The 23,952-nt window shown below is 39.3% G+C and overlaps 1 protein-coding gene across 8 annotated transcripts in view; it reads right to left on the bottom strand.

Annotated features, from left to right (window-relative positions):
- The window catches only part of ZNF280D (zinc finger protein 280D), a 46,394-nt gene extending 22,741 nt beyond the window's left edge, over positions 1 to 23,653 (bottom strand). For 6 of the 8 annotated variants that reach the window (XR_010723096.1, XR_010723097.1, XM_066196790.1 and 3 more), the window contains exons 1-7: positions 23,490 to 23,653; positions 20,128 to 20,279; positions 16,289 to 16,354; positions 15,808 to 16,178; positions 9,801 to 9,918; positions 2,437 to 2,546; positions 594 to 823 (exon numbers count right to left, since the gene is read on the bottom strand). Coding sequence is in view for 6 of the 8 variants with exons in the window: in XM_066196790.1 (XP_066052887.1) it covers positions 594 to 823; positions 2,437 to 2,546; positions 9,801 to 9,918; positions 15,808 to 16,178; positions 16,289 to 16,354; positions 20,128 to 20,272 (1,040 nt within the window). In the remaining 2 variants the exon portion in view is untranslated. Of the gene's footprint in view, positions 1 to 593; positions 824 to 2,436; positions 2,547 to 9,800; positions 9,919 to 15,807; positions 16,179 to 16,288; positions 16,355 to 20,127; positions 20,280 to 21,768; positions 21,788 to 23,489 lie in introns of those variants that run through there. The other 2 variants (XM_066196791.1, XM_066196792.1) reach the window with 2 other exon arrangements.
- Between the last annotated feature and the right edge of the window lie 299 nt (positions 23,654 to 23,952).

The raw sequence follows: 23,952 nt of genomic DNA, 5'->3' as shown, positions 1-23,952 counted from the left end.
AACTTGCAGACTGTGCCCTTTGAAACAATAGCCCATTTTTCAATTTTACATTCTGCTACTTCAGCTTCCCTTGAACACTGCATGTAAAAAAGTTCAGTGACCTTAACTTCCAAAGGAACGATGACACAAACTTGTCTACCTACTAAAACAGCTTACTGGAGTTTTATCAGCATTTGAAAGTAAAATTACTCCAACAAAGTAACAGATGTTACATAAGTGAAGTACTGACTATTAGTCATTGTGCGTCCCTAGAGGGAATTAACACTGGCATCTACCAATATCGCCATCAATCCAGATGGCAAATTGTAAAATCCTTTGTGTTGCCCTTTCTAACCCCCAAGTCCTACAACTGCTCTTATCAAAACTCTGTGTTTATGTTAGACACCACTAGAATTCGTACTTTAATCTGTAAAAGGTTTCAAGTTACGGCCATGCATGCAAAGTAAAAATTAATTCCATTTCTGTTTAGTCACCCAATATTACTAGTTTTCAGTACCAAAGGAACTCTCCTCCAGAGACACAAAATTTTAATACATGAAACTACTATGGACTGTAAGTGATTAACATATAATTAAGGAAATGAGTTCAAATACCTTATGTTATTTTTAAGAACTTTGAGACAACTGATGCATTTAAATGTCGTATGAGTCTTCTGCTCCTGTTGTACCTGCTGGAGATCACCTTCATCCTTCCCATAATAAAAGTCATTAACCAACATGATCAGTTTTCCTTTTTCAGATTCGATGGTCTTGCCTGTTGTGCTCAAACACTCTGTTTGGACCACTCCTGGGAAAAAGCTATTCACCATATCTGGGCAACAATACTGGATGCACACAGGGAGAAGAGATGAGACAGAGAGAAACAAAGGTATCAGCCTCACCAAACTGCATCAATGAGAACAGCATTTTAAAAACTGAAGACACTAACGAGAGTTAGATGCAAAGCTTAACTCTCTGACACAATGATCTTAGTCATATTCAATTTTGAACAGTGACTTATCTTTAACTAGTGTTTAAGTAATAAAACACTACGTATTATAAAACTGAAGATGAAGACTCTCATAGGTTCATGCAAGATAAATTTAATCAAGAAAACAATATTAGTGTTGGCTTACTCCTGCAAAAAGTTTCTATTTAATTTACATTTAATAAAAAGGAAAAAAAAGCAGTTTTCATGCAAGTATTTTGCTGACAAGCATAAGTTTATTGAGAACCTAATGGGAAGTTTTGTCCTTTATTTCTTAGGGAAGAATGTATGTTGAAACTTTCAATAGTTCTTTTCAGCATTACTAAAAATCTCAGAATTCTGAGTCACATAATAGACATTGTTCAAGCTTCTTTATGTTGAAGTATACATAAAGAATGCTTAGCCCAAGAGCCATCCCATGAAACTTGTCACTTAAAAAGTACAACGTATTTCATAAAGAAGATGCTGTGAAGTTTCCAACAAAATTAGAATGTTTCAGAGGACAAATTTTTCTCCCACCAAATAAGGGTTTTTACCATGCAGGACTACTTTTCACAAGCCTACTAGAAAGGAGTAATTTCCTGCTGTGGAATTGTAACTCAGTACCCTAAGCAAAGATACTTCTTCAATGGTTCCTTCATTCAGTGATACACTCAGTACAAAAGCTATTCTGCACAAATAATGATTAGAAAAAGATAAAACCCTTGGGGTCTCTTCCACTGCTATCTGTATTTCTTAATTATGTTTCAGAGCCGAAGAGGACAGTAATTACTGTTTAGGGTATCGTAACCCTGTAAATCAGAACCATCTGTGAGAACAGTAACTCGGATCCTCACAAATTTGTGTTACACAGTAGCTGATACTCCTTTCTGTTTTGGGTATTCACATTGTACACAGATTGCAAAGCCATTTCTCTGTCCCTGAAACAAAATACATATGCCTGAGAATTGTGAGGATCTTTGCCAAACGATAAATATTTTCCAGGAAACAATGTTTCCAGAATAAGTAGCAAGTGCATCACAATCAGATGAAGTGATACTTAGTTTCTGTGAGTTAGTGCTTAAGTATGAATTACAAATGAAATTCTTCCCCACAGCTGAAAAACTTTTTTATCTATTAAGTATCAAGTGTTTTTATCTTGCTATACCAAATGATACATCAAGATAAAACAGAAAGTTTACATTGTCATCTTCGTATCAGCAACAACCTTATACAGATGTGGGTCACCTGGCTGCCTAATCTCAGACACTTACCTCCTGGACATTGCAAACATGAGGCAAAAAAGCAGCAAGATTCAGAGCTCCCCTGCTCCTATCTTGCTCTCCATGACTGCAAGATTTTGAGCATTTGGCTCTGGTTGATAGCAGACAGAAGCCAAACTAGCTTCCTATCACACCATGGCACTCTTCCATAACCAAAGAGAAGCCCACAAAGTTTGTTTTAATGCTTACTATCCCCCAAATATTTTACCTTCATATGGTTTTTTAGAGGATCCATAAGATTGAAATGTATATTACATTTTGGACAAGCCCGTGGAAAAGGTCCTCCATTTTTAATGGTGCTGGATGCAGCATTTGTCCCTGTAAAATTTAAAACATACAAAGACTCAGAATTCACAAGCAGAACACTCAGTTTAGTAGGAGTGATAGCATTCTAGCAAAATATGCTATATCAAATGAAAACTATTACCATCAATGAAGCTGTAGTAACCATAAGCAAGGCTTCACAAGCATCTTTTAACTACTCTTCCTTTTTCCCAAACTGACTTGGAGTTTGCTCTGTTTGATACAGACTGATGAACAGATTTTACAAAATCTTATCAACAAACAAGGAAAAAACATGTGAGGAGATGAAGGCAGCATGACAGGTAGAAAGCATTCCGGCTGTGCACCACCAGCCCACCCTATCCTGGATAGGATGGATTTTTGATGGTTTTGTTTCACAATCTTTTCCAAAAAAAGCCTGTTTTCTGCCACGACCTGATCATCATCACAACAGGGTTCAGATAACTGGTTTTGGAAAGGAATTTCACCATTTGGTTCTTAATGATGAGGCTATTTCTCTCTGGGGATTTCTCTCTGGGAACATAGGTTTATTCAAAGGCATTATTTCTGTTAAGCAAAGATGTCTTCAGAGAATCTAGAGAATAAATCCTCTAATAATTACTCCCAGTAATTAAAGGAAATAATCCTTCTCTTATCAACATAAATGATTAATACCTTTTGAGCAAAAGAGAGACATTAAAATTTTGCGTTAGTTTAAACTTTAATGAATTAATCCAAGCTTTGAGTTTTCTCCAAACTGTCAAAAAACATCAGAGCAAGAGCTACTTTTCCAGATAAAACTCTCTTGCATTCTCAAGTCATTGACAGATCTGGAGGACTCCATACTATGTCAGTAGTTTAGAAGTTAAACACAGGAAACACCATCTCAACAGTAGAGTCAACTGTTCCCTGCCAGGACCATGAAAAGATGTAATGAAAACAAAAACATAAATATAAAGGAGTAAGTGTATGAGTTAAGAGATGACCATGCAACAGTGTTATATATTTTTACATAAAAACAGTCCTGCCTAGACCACAAATAAACAGTAATTTTCCCTAAGGTAACAGTTTTGCTAGGAATCATTATTAAGCAGAAAGTCCTTCAGAGGAGTGGATGGCCATGTAAAAGATGTACCACAAAACAGTGCTGCAAGTCTTCACTATTACAGTTCATAAAACATTTTGACACATCACAGCTAAGTGCAAACTGAGTTGAAGAAAACCAGTTCTGCAGCAAAATCTTGTGTTCTGCAGTGCTTCAGTGCTGGATTCTGTGACAGATTAGAAATTGCTATGCCAGCATGGGATGTCTTAGAGACAAACTCAGCAAAATAAGGCCCTCAGTGAATATGATCTACTTCCTTTTTTACTGAATTTAGCAAGATCCTTCAGTTATCTTTTTTTATTGTAGGCTGCAGCACAATATCTATTTCACCCCAAAGAGGGTGGTGGAGATTTTTTTGCTGCAATGTTCATGTTACAGCCACATCCTTCTGGTTGCTGAAAAGAGCAAGCGAGCTGTAAACAAGACATGCACAAAACCCAAATCTGAAATGATTCCAAACAATCATTTTAACATTATAGGAGAGAGGATGTCCTGGAAACATCTCAAAGTCAAAAATAAATCCTGGCCTACTGCAATCACTAGAAAGTACCTTTTGGCTCATGACAAAAATGCACCTAATAGTTAATACTCTGAAACAGCCAAACTAGCTCTCCTCTTGCAGGGAAGAGAAAAATCTTTCCAATAACATCCTTTATTTGAAACAGACCTTCTCCCCTCCCACTGCTATATAAAACTGTATCAGAAACACTGCTGGAAAAAAAAAAGGGGGGGGGGAGGGAAAACTGTAAAACACACTTTGCAATAATTAGCGAAAGTACAGAATCACAAAAAAAATTAGGTTGGACCTTTGGAGGTGGTTTTGTGCAACTTCCCACTCAAAGCAAGTCTAATCTTATGCTCAGAGCTATGTCCAGTCAACCTCTAAATATCTCCAGGGATAGGGATTCCACAATCTAATTTGTTACTGCCTTGCCTGGCATTGCTAATTTTTTTTTCTCTTTCATCTAATCAGAATTAGTTCATAAATTCAGCTGTCATATAATTAAGTCAAGAATTCTTTCAATCTTGATTTTCTGGTTGATTGTGTTTTGAAGCTTCAACCCTCTACTCCCTTCTTTGACATAGAAAATCTGAACTAAGAGAATGAGGTCAGGGGCGTTTAATTTTATCATCTGTCTTCAAATAAGTAATTATTGCTTCACAGAATTCCAACCTATCTACTAAAAAATAAAGGTCTAAAATTTGAATAGGTAATAACCTCAGGCAAAATAATTTGTAAAGGTATATAAATCCTTGCACTGAATAGCTATTTTTGTTTTACAGCATAAGAACAGCTGCTTACTTACAGTTATTTACTTACACTGCCTTAAGAGCACTAAAACCACTGATCAACTGAAACACTACAGATGTGTTAGCTTTTTCCATGACAGAGGCAGGACTGCCAGCTAGACTGCTCCATCTTCCTACTGTTTGAAGATCCATTTTGTGCCTGTGTAACTGTTGGAGAGTTACCTTAAGTGAAACAGCCGAGTTGCTTCTAGCACCAGCCTCATGATGTTTGGCCTGTTTTGGAGTTACACTGTTGCCTCCAGAAGCAGCATGAGGTTCAGATACAAAACCACTCGAATTTAGACCTACAGCACTTAAAGAACCTCCGTTTTTTTCTATAGTAATTAGAACACAAGGCATGACTGCAATTTAGACTCCACACAAAGCAGTTTTAAGATTTTCCTAAACTGATATGCCATACTGAAGTTAAGAAAACAATATCCAACTCAAACTGAAGTCCCAGGCCAGTGAAGCAGGAAAGGGTAAACACAAAAGATACAGATCGACCTCCAAAACCCCAGTAAATCATACTATGGCCACCTGAATTCATTTGGCCTACTTCTCACATCTTGACCCACTCCAATCTGAGACAAGGTGAGTTCACAGTAATAAAGTTAAGCTAAGCAGATGCTTTCTGCAATGCCTGCTATTTGGAACAAGCTCTGTGCTTCTGATGAAAAACACCTCTCCTTTTTTTCTGGTTCTGTGTTAATGCTGTTTTAGTTTATTATATAATTCTGTAAACTTCAGTTTGCATGAAAAATCAAGAAAGTGTTATAATTTTTAATGAACAAGCACAGCATATCTATCTGCTCTCTTCTGAAAGAATATTACATGTCCTTATGGTTTGCAGTATTTCTTCTGAAGAAAATCACTAAAAATAAACAAACTAATCCCCAAAACAAAAACCCCACAACAAAAAACAAAAAACCACAAGCAAAAACCAAAACAAAAGAACATGAAACAAAAAAACCACAATCCCCCCCCAAAAAAACCTACAAAACACCACCAAAAAAACCTGCTCAAAATATCCCCTAATAAATAAAAAAAAAAAAAAAAAAAAAAAAAAAAAACCCAAAAACCCCAAAATAAAACAAAACAAAAAAACCCAAAACACCACAAACAAAAAACCCCAAGAACTCTGAAACTGGGAGGTTCAGTGGCTGATTAACATGCCCATAAACACTCAGCTCCATCTTGTCAGAAACCCATGTCTCTGACACTGTAAGATCCTGGACAATGTGAACCCAATAGAGAGATCAGTCCTGAGGTACACCTGAAAGACACAGCTACAAACCAAGAAGTCTGAACTGCCAGCAGAGGTCTGGTAAACCTCTCACAATGACAGACTACAAATAATCTTAAGGCTGTAATAAAATACGTCAAAGGCTTCAGTTCTGCACACAATGATCTAAGCTAAGGATATTCTGATATACCCGCCCCCCGCAATGGCGTAACTCCGCCAATGACTTGTCAGGGTGTAACAAGCAGCTCAACAAGAGATACCTTGTGTCACAACAAATCACTCAAACTTCAGAGAAGAAACAAAACAGCCCTCTGGCACCCATAGCTGTGTTTACTCAGCGGGAACCATCTAAACCTAGCCAACAGTCTGGAGAATCTCCCCATTCAACGCACATAGGCAGACCCCCAGCAGGAAATGCTGATGAACATCCTGGAGAATTTGCCCCACTCATGCATGGGAAAATATAATTCACTTGATATATAGATACCCAAACATCCTAACATTCCCCTTTGTAGTATACCTTTCCTTCTTTTTGACATAAATAAATATCAGGCTCAAATGCCTCACTCCATGCATTGTCTGCCTAAGATTCATTCATTCATACATTCACAAAATGATCAGGTTATTAATTAGATGCTACTACTTCCTAGGGGCTTTTCATTTACTTACACTCACCATGTCAGGTACATGAGCTGCTAACATTGACAGATGTCCTGCTCAGCAAAGGCTTCCATAGAGCTGCTATGACCTCAGCATTCCCCTGTATCACTGGGGCTAATTGAGCACCTACCCACCAACCTACAGCAGGAACTGCTGCTGCTGCATCCTAAACTATGTGTAGCTGTGCAGTGAGGGCCAGGGAAAAGACACAAGGTGTCACTGAGTTTACAAGGATCTTCAGTGAACTATTCTATTTGACTGCAGAAAACCCAATTTGGAAACAAGGACTGTTTTCCATATGTTAAAAAAACTTTATAATTCCAATCTTAAAAGCTTAACACAACTGTGTTAAAATTTTTGAAGACTTTTATGTATTTATAAAGGTGAGTAGTCTTAGTCTATACAACTCTGATTAGTAAATTCTCTTTCAGAAGAACTATAATAATACTAGGAGAATACACATAGGTCTGTGTTTTAGTTCTGTTGTTTGTTCACATAAAAATCAGGCCTGTTTTGAAAACCAATTACACCAACTCCAAAATATTAAATAATATCTTGCTGGTATGAATTAGATTACACTTCTTATCATAAAAGTGCTTCTTTCAACTGGAGTGTAGATATGAGAATTCCTTGAACCACATACATTCCAAGCTAGTTTGTCCAATTCTCTACACAGCAGGTCACAGGGACTCCGAATACACAGGAGAGCAGCGAAAAGCAGCAGCCAAACAATTCTTGTTTGGTCACTTTGTGCTAGTAGTGAACTCTCCCATAGCTATTACCCAGGTGTTGGCTAAGCTCATACACACAACATTCCTGTGTACCACATCCATGCTGGCAAAGAAGGAGCAAAGTATACTGGCTGCAGTACCACCACCTTGCTGGCAGGTTTCTAAACACTCAACACCACTGTAAAAACCTCAATGCTGCTCTGTGCACCAGTGCTGGCTGGGACTAATTTTATAAATGATGGAAAAAGACATTAGAAATAGTAACTTAGAATAAAAGCACCAAATGTACTGCGATAAGAGAATAGACACATGACAGCCAAATTGCTTCAGGCCTCTTAGTGCAGTCCTGCACCAACACCTCTTATTAATCTGGAGCTATGGATTCATGGATGCAGCCCAGTCAACTCCACAGGACAGGTCATTCAGCCACAGCGACTTCTCGTTCCTCCAGGTGGGTGAAGTTTGTGGGGGAATGTTCTCAGAATATTCTCAGCAAGCTGCACTTTACATACATCCCCAGTGCCATCCCACCTGCATGGAGGAATTACCAACACTGTTTGCAGGAACATCATCACCTACTCAGCAGCCTAAGATGCTTGGTTAGCGTCCATTAGCAACCTGCCATTTCCCTGCTTAGACCTCAGAAATAAATATTTATGCTATACTGAGCTAAAAAATGTCTTTCATGATCCACGTGCATAAGTTATATTGTCCTGCAGAGTATCAAAGGCCAGTGTCCAAAAGGATTCTGCTTTTAAATACCATAGTCCAGAATGTCTTGTGCCTACAGTGCTGTAAATGAACTAGGGAAGCATAGCACCAGCACAGGCAAGTAGGCTTTGGCATACATGAACATGAATTTAAGCTCATTACATGGCCTCACCAAGCAAGCAAAACCACAAAATAGACACACTTCCTTTCTGCAAAGTGAAATGTACCTTAAATTTGTCTTCTTTGTCAAAAACATTAATGTTTCAACCCACAATAATAAAACTTTTAACTTTCAAATCATATTGCCATCTTGCAGAAAAGACTAATTATGGCACATTTTAAATGCTTCGAATTGCAAGCCCCAGTGCTTATAAGCATTTAATTTTTTCTCAGAGAGAGACTAATACAAGTAATTTTAAAGTAAGCAAGCCTCCAAAGTTAAAAAAACCAAACCCACAAACAATTAAACTTTAGTACCTGTCCTTTGGAGAACAAGAGCTGGAATCTTGAACCATTTGCAAAAAACAAACCATTTCCTTACTTGACAAAAAGCTATTTAACCCAAGACAAGAATGAGACCCACAGAATGATTGTACACAAACAAAACACACTGCAAACCCTTCACTGCTACATTTCTGGAGTGAACACCTAAACGAAAAATGCAAAATCATCCCATGAAGCTGAGCTAACTAGCTATCCCTCTGTCCCATGTAACTTCTTAGCATGACCATCAGGCCATTCACTGTGTTTAACCTGTTACCTCAGGGAAGAATCAGAAGTCATTGTCATCCACAACTTATAGACAGAATAATGGGGTTCTGGTCAGTTATTACAAAAGCACAATCCTTCAGAAAGGAGGAGGGAAGTCTCAAGTTATAGCCTTCTTCAGACTGAATACATCACATGCTTCAAATCTACTTCACCTGCTGTGACACATACACACAAAAGGTACTTTCTGGCTACTTTTCAGGTAGATTAAATATTTACTGCTGAAAAGCTAGTTTAAAAAAAAAAAGGGATTGTTGTCAAATTACATACTGTCCCTTCCCCTCCTTTATCAGGAATGTTCCTCTTGAGGCCATCTATTCCAACTCCTGCATAAAGCAGTCAGAAAACCCAGATCATCATCACAGGGAATCCATCCAGCAGACTCAGCTCTTCAGGTACTGTTCACAGTCCCTCTTTTGTTAACAGTCTTTTCCTAATCCCACAGGCCAAACAGTGATGAGTATACTGAAAACAAACCTTTACCTGGCAATAAAGATACAATAGATCTTGGCAATGCTTTTTCCCATCTAAATGAGCATTATAAGATGACATCAGTTGATTTTATAGTCAGTCTAATGCACTGAAAAGCAACATCTGACAACACAAGACTCCAAAGTTTATTTCATTAAACATTATACAATTTCATGTACAGGGGAAGAAAAAAGTAGCTATACTGCAGTCTAGAAATCCTATTTAAAGTTATAACCCAAAGATCTGCACTGGAGTTAAATGACATTAGGTTGTTTCTTTCTCTTAGCATCTACTACAGTTATACCCACCTGATACATTCACTGCTGGCCCAGTCTGGTACTGTGGAACTCCCGAGTTCTGTCTCACACCAAACAGTATACCAGATGTATTATCTGGTGCATCTGGTGGAGAATCCATAATATAATCCTAATAAGATATTTTCAAGAAGGAAAAGAAATTTGAGGTTTAATATTTTTTTACTTGCAGGCTTCAAAGGGTTTATTTTAAAAACATATGATTGCTTAAAAGTACTCAGAAGTACTCAGCTGAAAATCAAGTTCATTACAATCTCCCAAAAATAGTTTCTTTTGACATTTTAATAAAGTTGCAATTCTCATCAGTGCTTGTTAGTTTTTACAGCTGTGTATTCAGAATAGTAAAAACAATCCTAAGACTGACCTGGGAAAGACCATTTAATGAAATGTCACTAATCTGTTTGAATTGCTAATTGTAAATGCTTTTGTTCAAAAGTCTAAGTTTCAAATTATACTTGATTGTTTTTCAAAAAAACCGAACACTTTCTTCTGTCAACCTAAACTCAGGCATTTGTTACTCCTGCACAACATCTTGCTGCATCTTAAAAGATCAAGAACCAGAACTCAAAAGTAGCACAACCTTGTAGCAAGTAGAAGCTTCTCAAAGCAAGGTGGTATTAAGATCAAATTCTACTATGTGCTCAAGCTTTAATGGAAGTAAGAGGCATCTACAGCATCTTGACTGAGAAAGGCACTACTTCCTCATATCATCACGGGGTTTTTTCTTTTATGTAGAGTAACTTTGGAAGGATTTCTGAAAAGAATATAACCAAACCCTCTTTTCAAAGCCTAGCTAACCCAGAAGTTGGTTCATGTTTCCCAGCATCTTGGTAAATCAAGTTTTGTGCATCTCCAAGTACAGATATTCTTTTACCCTTTCGTTTAAAAGGTCTGCCCTTTAGTACATATAACCTAAAAAATTAAATAGTCCACATTTCTTGTCTCCAGCACTGAAAACTGTTAAAACAAAACAGTTCCACTGATCTATAACAGTAGTAACAGTTCCACTGTTTATAACAGTTAACATTTGGAGGAAAAAAAAACCATGAAATTTAGTTCTCTTTACAAATATTCAAAGTTAAGAGGGTGAGGTAGGAGAAACATTTTTCAAAATTCATCAATACTGGTCACACTTTAACAGGCCATTCATCCTAGCACAATCTGAAACATGAAATATTTTCAGGAATAGCAATAAGCAGTTAAGAAAAAACATAATAGAGTTAAGTTTAATTTTAACACTAAGGTAGAAATGGGAAAGTACTGGCAGTTTAAACTCTGAATAATTCAAATGGTTACACTTCATCAAGCTGTACTGTGAAACAAAAAATTGACAAAAGTAGAGCTATCTTCCTAAAATAATTTTAAAAACCCAACAAATTTTAAACCACCCAGTATACATACAGAGACCCCGTCCTCAGTGTATCCATGAGACAAAGGCTAAAAATAAGTTTTGCTGAAATGACCAAGCTCACAAACTGCTTCCCATTCAAACTGTGCTACTTACTTGAAAATATCCCTGTGGAAGTTACCACATCTTTAACTACCACCATGTAAACCAAACTTCATGGGAAGAAATCTAAAGGAGCACATGTACATGAACAGGTATGATAATCTGCTTTAGGATTCCTAAATACCACAACAAAAAGGAAGATACTGCTTCCCCCATCCTGCCTCTTTATTGTACATCTCCTTAAATGAAGACCCTTAAGGACCTTAATAGGGCGCCACTCTTTCCTCTGGTGAGTCCCTAATCCACTCTAACCAAATTAAAGACATGTTCAGGAGTAGCTGTGGAAATAGTTACTGAATTGCCGTGCTGTATTTGCTACAGGTAACAGGTAACAGCTACATGAGCGGCAGTCACAATAGAGAAGGTGTTACTGTAGTCACAACAGTTGCAGTAGAGCCAATTAAAGGACGGCAGAGCACCTCAGTCTGCAGGCCACACCTCCAGCACAACTAAGCTCAGGGGATAAGCCTGTGGCAGGCTCTGTGCAGAGCCCTGTGCGTGTACCATTTATATCTGAAATGTGACCATACAACAGCTACAAAACTGCATCTCTTACTAGTCTGTGATTTCATTGTTTTAATGTCCGGCCACTAGTTTAATTTTCAACAAGATCATAGTTTGGCTATTTTGATAGCATGGATACCTCTCCCCAGGATGTACTAAACATATCCAGCACACAAAAAAAATGTTAAAAAGACACACTGAAAACTTCACCACCTAATTTTCAGGAAGTCCTTTTCTGTTGACAGGTATTATTTTAATCTAATGTGGCTCTTTACATACAAACCTCCCAACATTGTCCAGTGCTTTAGAAAACAAAAATGTTTTAAAAAACCAAACAAAACAGCTTTACTACATTGATGAAACAAAAAAATAAATCAACCCAGCACGTATAGATGCTCTCACATGCAGAAAGACAAAACCCTACATCTTTGTAAGTTGATTTCCTGGGGTTCAAGTGAAAAGAAGTATTACACCACTACTTTTAGTTTCTTAGGGACTAGTGACAATATTGGACCCACAGTCTGCATCCTAGATTTTCAGCTGTGGAAGCCTTTATGGCAATTGATACCTAAACCCACCCTGAAAAATTACAGTGGATAGTACTGGACCTTTGACCTCTCAAAATTACCTAGAACAACCAGAACCTCAGTCACACTGACTGAGGAAAATGCCTGATAAGTAAGGGAAAGACAGAATTGGCTGTGGCCTAGTGGAGAGCACCCTGAGCATTGAATTAGGGAATTGTCACTGCTAAGGACAAATTGTTCTTCAAGAAGAGGACAGTCCTACGCTACAAAACACAACAGTAGCTCTGACTGAATTAAAATTGCTGTAAACTGTATGACTGAAATAAAAATCAACTCTGAACTTCTGGAACTGCACAGCAGTAGTACAGTAACAACACAAGAAACTGACTGACTTAGGAAGTCAGCAAATCAAGCTCATGATTTGAAAGGGGTATTTCAATGATAAAACTGGAATACCAAACATTGACAAGAGGCAAATTATAGAACTGTTGAGAAACTGAGGAGAGATGTATTTCAGCCCAGTAGGCAATCAAAAGCAACCAGTTCCCACAGAAAAAAAATCTTTTGACATGCTGAAATTAAAAAATATTGTACTGTATTTAGAATGCAAAGGCACTCTGAAGAATGTTCAGCTAAAAAGGGGTCCTGTCAGTGTCTAGAGAGACCTCACAGTGATCTTCACAACATGGGATTTTCAAAGGTAACTTTCAACACCCGGAAGCTGAAGATCCAAATGTCAAACACTTCCCAGGAAAACTTATTTGAAGCTTTTGCCACTTAGGAAGAATCAAGTTGGGAAGAAACAGAACACATGTGAACAAAAATGTCACAGCCCAAGGCAGAAAATCATCACTGTAAAACAGCAGCCTCCAGTGAAATAAACACTAGATGGGGTGGCTGAGGAATCTGAAAACCCTAAGGAGCTCTTGAATGAAGAAAATTTGAACTAAGGACATGAGCCAAATTACAGGTAATACACATACAACACTAAGAACAGCAAATGACATCCTGTGGCAGGAGTGATTAAAAATCACAGAGCTCTGCCCAACACAATAAATTATAGTACCTCTCAAAAAAAAAGGCACATCAGACAAGCTTCTTCCTCCATAAAAAGTGTAACATCATCAAGTGGTAATAACAATATAAACAGGAAAACAAATAATGCTGAAACTGAAAACACAGTTCTGAATCTAGAAAAGTTAAGCTGAAGAGATGGAACACTCACCATGTCTTAAGCAAAGATAAAAACACAATCAGAAAACTCTTCTTAAAGGTACTCAAGAATTTTTTAACATCCAAAGAACAGGATGTTACATTTAAGACAACTTAAAAAATTAAGGGCTCATGAAAACCATGATCAAAATGTCAACACTGTAAAGAAACAATAACTTCAACATACAGTGGAAGCTTTAAAAGACCACAGAACCTGCACTGGATATCCCAGATAAGGATGCATTACTTTCTAACACGTCAGTCTAACCTGGAATAGACAGAACTGGTTAAAACATGGTTAGAGAACCTTTTCCATGTCCTGTTTCGGGCTGCAACTTCTTCAAACAGCTGTTTCTCTGCTCTGCCATGGAAAAACAACCTGCAGATCTTGATAAAGTAACACCGTAAATACTTAACTAAAGTCTCATCTGTAATAAATAAACTCTATTAATAAGAAAGCTTGCAGACTGCACTTCTTTGTGTGAAACTTCTCTCTTGAAAGGAAATCACTGTCTTGATGAGTTTCATCCAGATTACGTATACTCCGTGGAAAAGTTCAGCTTTCCTAGCTCTGTTTACTCTGAGGTTTAGTCATATAAACAATGTAGAAGCCCCTACCAGCATTGTCTGTTAAAAACATGAGCATGTGTGTGAGGGAAGTAAAGGAGAGGGCTTTCTTCTGCAGTCAAAATTCTGTAGGACATACTAGCACACCTTTAGAGAACTTAGTAAAGCACACTATGTCATCACTAAAGTTATAAAAAACTTCACAGACCTGGAATGTGTATACATCATGTAAAGTAGCAAACCTTTCTGTACTAATCTGTCCTGCTTCATAAAGAAACACTTAGGATGGCTAAAGAAGCAACCTACAGATATCCTACTGATACCTGGACTTTAAATTATGTAATTTCTTAGGCCTTCTTAATAGTGACAGACTAATTTAGCTAACCCACTTCAAATACACCCACAATTTCCCTCTGCAAACTATCAAACACCTGCTGAAGACTCAAAATTGGAAGTATTTTATTACAATAATTACTGAATTCCCCAAAGATTCAGCTAGCCAGCTGATAGGCAATGATTACATTGCTTTGTTTTAATTCTGTTTTTCTTAAAATGCAGCCTCTCATCAGCAACTATTTAGGCACAAGTCTTTAGAAGAACACCCAATTCCAATCCTCATGTTTTAATGGCCTAATTAACTGTTCATTCAAACTGGTTGTCCTGCTCAGGAAATGCAGAATCCACTAGGCTGCATGATGTTTATTTACACCAAAAGACTTAACAACTAAAATAACCCCAGGTATGTGTATTTGCATGGACAATGGAGATGGTGCATACTGTCAGGCTTCATTCCAACCTGACAACAGTAGCTAGTATTATAGGTACATGGTCTGAACAGTTTCAGCGTATATTATTTTCAGTGAAGGCATTGCATCACAGTTTACCTCATCCAAACACGGAATTTTAATCCTCATTCTTTCTCTCTCACATATGTCCAACAGACAAGGCAACAAAACAGCATCTAACTCAACTCCCTCATGACATTTTGGGGTTCTGTGGCAACCCAGGAAGGTCTATAACACATGACCTACGTGCACAATTCCTTAGGCTCTTCAAGCAGAACAATTACGTCGCCAAAATGCTTCACCTGCTGATTGTGCAACTTTTGGTTGCTTAAACCTTTTCACCATGCTATTGTTTTACAATGCTTTCATTCATGTGGCAAATGAATGAAAAGGCAAAACCCACTAAGGAACGACTACTACAGCATTCTCTAAAGAATCAAAAATCCCAAGGCAAGGCACTGTAAAAAGCAGGTGGAAAACCCACAAAGTTGCCTTACAGACTAAACGTAAGCTACTTAAAAATGAAATTAATTTATCAATGCAGAAGATTCACCTCTAAGCAAAGAAATCTGCAAAATTTAGGGAATGATTTTGTAACATTTCTCCACAGAACAAAGAATCTAAACAGTACTAATTTATCTAGTGTCCAGGATTTTCATTTAATGCCGTTTTACTCTTACTAAAGCTGTCATCTTTGAGTCTTTCAAATCAGTATTTCCAAATATATTTTTTAATTTACCACTGCAAGGTTATGGTCCTAAAATCTTTAAGGTTTACATAATGCTAGTTTATAATCTAGTCCAGATCTTTAAAGCACTAGACTGAGTCAGTATGTTTTTCATTTATTTATTCAAAAGCGACCATACCTCTTACATATTAAATGAACAAAGATTTACCTGATTGAGTATTACAGGCTGTGCTGTTGCAGTAGTCTCTGGCCTGGATACAGTTTGAGCCACTACAGGAACTGTGATATTTCTTGATACTGGCTGTGTTGTCACTGGAATGGTTACAGGTCTGCTAACAGGCTGTGCTATTCCAGAACTTGACCCAGGCATCTGCTGTGTTGACAAACATCCAGCACCTGGTCTCTGCAGTGTCAGTGTAGTTCCTGAAACATTCACTGTCACAGCCAAGGACTGAATCACGGCTGAGCTGGGCACAGGTCTGGGCAGAGCCTGAAAGACTGACGGGGCAGGCACAGCACCGGGGCTGGAGGCAGGTGTCACGTAATGCTGACTCTCAGACTTGAATGCAGTGACTGGACCTGTTACAAGGGATTCCGAAGTTATCTTTATGCAGTTTTGCAGTCAAATTTTCATAAGCGTTGTGGATTTTTTTTTTGTTGTTTATTACCATATTAGGACAATAAAGTACCTCTACTGGGTGCACCATTCTGTATCCCCCTTCGTGATGAGCTGAGGTTGACTCTGTTCAATATATCTGTCAAAAGTTACATTTATCTTAATTGCAAATAAATTAATAGATTCATTGCTTTTGAAATTTAAAGGCTTCATTCATATACGCTAATTAAGCCAATTAGGATTTGCAATAAATTAAAATATTATTTCTAAAACAAAAATCTGGCAAAACCAAGTGTAATTTGTACAACTTAGGATATGTTCTTCCACTCCTCTTTGATTAAGCTAGTTCACTTAAGAACTTCAATGTTTATTTTTTTGGAGACAGGTTAACACACACATAAGAGTACAAACAACAACAACAACAACAAAGGATATGGCATTAACATTTCAATCTGCTGATGATAGTGCATTCATCTACATCTCTTTCTCACATGAACATAACGTCTCCCAAACACTAAAACTGCTCTATGTTAAAGGAAGCATTTTCTCTAAACCAGTAATGACATAATTTGTTTCTGTATTAGCGAAATACAGCACTTACAAACTGGATTTTAGACTTCATGATACCCATTTTCCAATGTGAAAGGAAAATCAACACATCAGTAACCAAAGGAGTCGTATTAGAATTGCATTATAAGAGCACTGATTTTCTTACATATCCTACACAGTAGTCTGTGGTCAGAGTTCTAGCTCAGCAGGAGCACATGCAATTTCTTAAACTCTGTTTACCCCCTAACTAATGCCACTGATATTCCACAACCATTAATGTCTTAGTATGGGATTTCTGACCATTTCAGAAAGTTTCATTATTCATCAAATCAAAGTATTCTTCTACTCCCAGATTTTTAGTTCCATTAGTGTTGTTGAAAAGTTGCTCGCTCGGACCTGTGTAAAAATGCACATTCAATTAGATTGATTCTCCAATATCTAACCCACAAGGCTTGAAGTAACTTCTCAAACCAGGGTCAAATGACATCAGGTTCTCAAACAATAGATCTCAGAGTATCTACACATCATGTTTAATAACCTTAAGGCTATTTCCACCAACAACAGCTCATTAGTATACATTTCTCCAGTTGATAAACATATCTAATAGCAGTAGAGCTCAGAAGATCACAGCTTTCAACCTGCCACCTGCATTTAGATCACACTAATAAAAAAGTAGCTGCAAGCAACAGAATTAAACAGGTTTGCATTTTTTAAGATATGACAAAATTTGGTCCTGTAATAGTAGTACTAGTTTTACTTCAACATAACAGTAACTACAAACAAGGATTAAATTATTTTGGTATTTAGCTGAATACATACATTTTGTGAGTGTTAACAAATTTATACCTCATACATGAATTCCAGAGTGAAACTGAACTAAAGCATCACCTATCTACAAAAGAAAAGCTTTTAGAAAAGTTATGGCTCACAAAGCATAGTCACGACATCTGATGTGCACACCTTCTAAAGTACAAAAGTAGATTTTATTGCATTTAAAAAGAACATTTCAGAAAGCCAGTTAATTGAAATTATAAACTACATTTATGACTCAACTGATTCATCATAGACTTGATATGCACCTTCCCTCTTCCATCAAAGTGTTACTTGTCCTGGTTAGGCAAAACAGCAGGGAAGCACAAGGGTGCTGACATGCAGAGTAACATTTTAAAACATTAACAAATTACAGGTTTGTATCATCATGAAACAAGAAGCAAGAACAATAAGAAGTAACTGTAGGAAAAATGAGCAGCTGTAGAAAAAGGTAAAGAACAAAGTGCGAACAACTTTTCATCTCGGCCAAAATAATCCTCCAGTACATCAGAAGGGACACTTCATACTACACAACTCTCTGACAACAGGTCAAAGTTGGGCTTTTAGCTATTTCCTTTAGGTTTTCCACGCAGTCTGTACAAAAACTAGTAATTGCACTGTCAGGAAAAGGTTAAGAAAATGCAATGCATTGTAGAAACTACACCTTTCAGAAAAATTAAGACCAACACATGAGTTGCTATTTGTCACCAATTTTTCATCTGATCAGGTGCAAACTAAACAGTGATAAGCAAAGCTGAGCTCAGGGTATCTTGCCTATCACCAATAACAAACTGAAGCCTGACTACTGCCAGGTGGTACTACTTACAAACCAGAGAAGAACTGAGGTCATTCTTCCATAGCTGTTTTTGATAGTGAAGTAGAAGATTAAAAAGAGAAAAGTTGAGGAAAGGAAAGGAAAAAAAATAAAGTAACAAGTTATACCATAAGTGACTTTATTTGTGTCAGGACCGAGTATGGACAGCACTAGAATAAGAAGCAAACATTTTAAGTCTCTATCTTTTACCAAAGTTCTTGAAGTTCACAGAACGATACCAAAATGATAGTCTTCACCTGAATTATTATCCTTTGACTACAAAAAAATCCCGAGGCTACAGCAACTGCAATCAAACTTGGCATGTTTGCTGTTCCAACACATGCTAGTGCCTTAACAGGTGTTCTTTGCCATGTCCTATTGCCAATGACCAACAGCAATCCACAGGTCTCTGGACCTTCCAGAAAACAGAAAGGGTATTTTTCAGACATTCTAGATGTTTGTAACCGCAAAAAACTTAGAGTGATTTTAAAATATTCTTCAAAATTTTCAGAATATCCAGAGTATTTTTAAAATACTCACTTCTAAAAATATTTTCTGTGAGAGTACTTAGACTCAGTATTCTTTTCATATTTAAAATCTTTTTACCACTTTTTTAACCTTGTGTAAGAAGCCTTAAACTTACTATCCCAGTGAGCAAAAAAGTAACAGATGCAAGATGAGAGTATTGTGAACTGAAATGACTGAACAGCTAATAACAACTCTGAAATCCATGCAGCAGTGTGACAGACAGCCTGGTGTAACATTTTGTCTTGAGATCCTTCACTGCAAATTATACACCCCCAGAAAATTACTATGGAAATCTTGGATACAAGCATTAGCAGAATGAGGCAGAAACAGTGAGGAATAAACCTCACCAGGCAAAGTCTTGAGTACGTGACTGCTAGGGACACCTCAGGTCACAGCTCTCAAAATTGACCACAAGATGGATAGACACAAAAAGTTTCATTACTAAAGTTAACTAAAATAATGACAAAAAAATGTTCTTCTTTACTTACCTGCCAAAGCCCAAGCATAGGACAAACACAGAATCCTGACACATCTCCTGTCATCACAACCACCTAACCTCACTCCCTGCACTGCCTGGATTTAGGAGAAAACTAAGGAAGTTGATGAAAAAATCCTCTTCATTTCAAAAAGGATGGGTAAATTTATCAATAAAAATCTCCTACTTGACAGACAGGCTTTCAGTATTTTCATATTAATCACTTTCCAGATTGTGCTTTTATTATAGACACTTAAGACAGTTTCCTTGGTTCTGTAAGAATGATGTGAACATATGAAAGAACATATGAAATGAGGGGTGGTGAAAAAAAAAAAAAAAGGATTGTAACAGGAAGACTTAAATTCATGCACATCTTTTTAGTAGGGAGACACTCCCAAATATGTAACTAAATATTAACTATACTGTAAGCAATTGCATGCATGATTTCAGCCTTGTATATACTGGCTTTTAAACTCTGTCACTAATGCTAAAACCGTCAAATATCCTTATTTTGATAACCTCAAAGATTTAAGGTTAAGGGTAACCAGAGCTGTGCATAATCTGGGGTTAAAGACAGAACTTCTTAAAAATTCTGATTTTCAGTAAGACAGAGACATACAGCTTTAAGATGTGGAATTTCTTAAGCTGTACTATTAAGAATTCTATACTTTCAACTAAGTTTAACTTCCTATACCTTGAAAAATCTCTTTTAAATTATGGAAAAGTGTTGTCTTACATGTAGTAGTTGGCTTTGAGCTGGAGATTTCCCCAACAAAGATTGGCTCATCATCATCGTCCTCATCATCCTCTTCCACTTCTCTCACTCTCTTTTGCCAGGGTTCTAGCTCCTCTTCTTCACATTCCATAAATAATTCTGCCATCTTGAGACTAGACAGAAAAAAAACAAACCAAAAAACACACATACCAAAACATTCAGTACTTCGATGAAATATTTCACTGTTCAGTAAGAAATAGTGCAGTTGTCAGTAATTCCCATAGAATGGTCTCCCTCCCTCCATGTTCTTTACATGGAGATGAAACATGATCTGATACAGGAGACCTTCAAAGATTGATGCCACATCACCATTCTGACAATCACTTGCATGTTCATCTTTGCTGTTAAAGAGAAAAGACCAAAGGTATCCTCCACAGAATTTGAGCTATTTTTGTATAAAACACCAGTAACTATCAGAGGAAGCCTCTGACACCAAAGTGGAAGGTATCTTCGAAAAAATACTCCTACTCCAGGTAAGTGATTCCTCACTAACTGATTAATTCACATCTTTTAACCTAATTCTTTTTATTTCAATGCTATAATTTGACCAAGCTTCCACTGACTTCTTTTTTCCTGGGAAGAAAGCTGGCCTAATGAGTTCCTGCCCTGCTCCTACACTGCCTCCTCAGCTGTGCCAGCACAACTTTGCACAGAACTATGGTGTGAAGCAGGGCAGGTTAAAAATAACCTGGCCTAGTAACAGTTTTATTGGCACAACTGTTAGGACAAAAACCTGTCACCTGAACAATCACAACTGCAGTAAGGGGTAATGGATTGGATTAGAGGAGAGGTGCAGGAACAGCTCCTGCAAGTGGTCTCCATTGCCAAAGGAAACATCCTCATCCATTCTTAGAGTACAAATAGCTTCCAAATTTTTAGCTTCTTAAACTACATTAGCACACAAAATGTATTCTAGGAATCCTGCTAGCAGTTGCTTCAAAGACAAAACCAACAGTGAATCCTTCCCCCAGTCCGCTCAAATATTTCCCAGTGGTGGTGCAGTGTAAGAAAAGTAAACCTACTGACAACAGACTTTATCTTCCTCATTTTTTAATATGAATAAGCATATATTCATATTTAAACACACATCTCCTTAAAGGCAGTCCATGGATCTGAGAGGTCCACAACTCCAGTGCAATGCTGTGCTGAAAGTGTTGAAACCAGTATTGTAAGGTAAAGCATCAAAATCGTGAACAAGTTCTTTAAAACATTCAAAAGACAACAACATAGGCTATTTTAAGATATTGCTTTAAAAAGCAACTGCCCATCTAAAACTAAGCCAAGTCACGGAACTTCATTAGGCAGGCACAAATAACCAAAAACCTGCAAAAACACAAGTCCCTGGAACACTATTATAGTTACTAGCAAAGTGATTAACTAATAACCTGATACAGGACTGATTAAAAAATGAGATCTCATTGCCCAAAACAGCAATAAGTTTCTGACGAAGTAACTGTTTCAAAAGCACTATTTTAGCCATCTTTATCATGGCAGTTAGGTTTAAAAGTTCCTAACTTCATTAAAAGCCAGTTGTATCTATAACCTTTTTTTAAAGGTAGGATTTAAAAGCAGTCACATAGAAACAACAAAAAATGATCTAACCTTTGTAAATGTATCAACAGTGTAACAGCTATAGTGAAAACAGCAGACTGATCTGTAGAAGAGCACCATAAGGATGGACAGAAATTGGCACTATAGAAAATCATGGTAGATGCAGCCACAATAAGACTTGAGAGTTATTGAAAATCCAGTTATCATTTCAAATGGGAATTTGTCTGTTCCACTGTTAAGGTCAAGTGAGCCTTCCAATACTCAAAACTTCCTTGGATTGGCTTCCTTGGATTAACTAAAAAGAAATTTGTAGTGAGCTTAAAGAGTGTGGACATTTACATTAACCAGAAACTTTTCAGACTAGCCTTGTCACCTTTCCATAATAGAACCACAGAATATTCTGGAAGGGTCCCACAAAGATCACAGTGTCCAACTCTTAGTCCTGCACATGACATCCCCAATAATCCCACCACTCAAGTGTCTGACAGCAAAACTCTTCAGGAACTCTTCTGAAAACTGTAACTCTGTTACAGACTTACAGAGAATAACTCTCTGCAACATAGAGACAAACTCTTCTGGAGCTGTAAGGTTTAGTGGTGTAACCACAACCCTGAGGAGCCTATTCCAGTGCCCAACCACTCTCTGGACGAAGAATCTTTTCCCAATACCTAACCTAAATCTCCCCTGACCCAACTTCAAACCGTTCCCTTGGGTGCTGTCACTGGTCACCACAGAGAACAGTGTCTGCCCCGCCTCTCCCCTCATGAGGACTGCCACGAGGGCTCCCCTCAGTCTCCTTTTCTCCAGGCTGAAGTGACCCCAGCCATTCCTCGTATGACTATCATCTGTTACTCAAGTAATTTTTCCCCCACTTTAATAGCTGCATTTCAAATGCCCAGAGAAGTTATCTGATTTACAACACAGATCATACAACGGACTGCATGTTGTATTTCTCGGATAACGTCCCACACAGGCACATAACTTTGCACCATTAGTTGACGAAGTGTGTGCAATCCACAGCTCCACCAGGACTGGGAACAACTGGATTTTAATTGAGGGCTGTATTTGTTTAGTAGCGAAGAAACAATGACCAAGCTGAAACTGCACCTGAAAATTATAAAACAACCAAAGCGTAAACCAACTTCCCTCAAACACAAACCCCAGCAGCCAACGCTGCCCGGTGTGCCATGAGAAGGCACAAGCTCCGCCTAGGGAAGGGCAATATCGGCGGTGCCAGCCCGCCAAGCGGCTCACGCCGCCGAGCCGCGGTGGTGCCGGGCCATGGGAGCAGCCGAGTCCCGAGGGCAGCCGAGCAGCTGCCGCCGCAGCCTGACCGCCCCGCGTCCCGCCCCCCGCGCCGGGTGACCGCCGGCACTCTCCTCGGGCTGCGGGCTGGGCGAGGCCCGCACGGCAGAACCGCGGCCGGCGGGAAGGAGGCCGAGCCGAGCCGAGCCGCGCCGCCAGCTCCGCTCTCGCTGTTAAAACGCCCGGGGCCCGTGGAGGGCCCCACGCGGCCACCGGCGGGAGGAGCGAGCCCTGCCCGGGCCGCCCTCGAGGGCAGAACCGGCCGGTGCCAGCGGGGTCCGCGGGCGGGCCGCAGGAGCCCTCGCAGCGCGGGGGCCCCGCTCGGGGCCGCCAGGCCGCGCTCCGACCTAAGATGGCGCCGGTCTCCCCGGCGACAATCCCCCCGCGCCCGTCCCCGCCGAGCGCCGCTCCCGCCGCCCAGGGAGCGCGGCAGGGCGGCCCGGGGGCATGGAGCGGGCTGACCTTACCGTGCCGCGCCGTCTGTAGAGGCCGCGGTGGGGCCGCCGCTCCCAGCCACTCGGGCCGGCGGGGGATGGGGCAGCGCCGGCTGAGGCGCCTCGCTCACCTCGCCGGGGCGCGGCGCCACCTCAGCGCCGCCGCCGCCGGGGGAACGCGGGCGGGAGGCGGGGGCGGCCGCGGCCACGCGCGCTGCCTGACGGGAACCGCGGGTCGGACACATCGCGATGCCCGCGATCGGGGCGGGGCCCGGCCGGGGCGGGGCCGGCGCCATGTGCTGGGCCTCACACCCCGGGACGGCATCGCCGGCGTGTGCCAGACCTCAGGGCCCGTTGTAACATCACCGCCATGTATCGGGCCTCAGAGCCCGTTATAACATCGCCGCCGTGCGCCGGACCTCAGGGCCTGTTATAACATCACTGCCATGTATTGGGCCTCAGAGCCCGTTATAACATCACCGCCATATATCGGGCC

Source organism: Chamaea fasciata, unplaced genomic scaffold (assembly GCF_029207755.1).
Source record: "Chamaea fasciata isolate MVZ Bird 193981 ecotype frontalis unplaced genomic scaffold, bChaFas1.0.hap1 SCAF_14, whole genome shotgun sequence".
Lineage (NCBI taxonomy): Eukaryota > Metazoa > Chordata > Aves > Passeriformes > Sylviidae > Chamaea > Chamaea fasciata.
The sequence above is the reverse complement of the archived record's forward strand: the minus strand, read 5'-3'. Positions and strand labels throughout refer to the sequence as shown.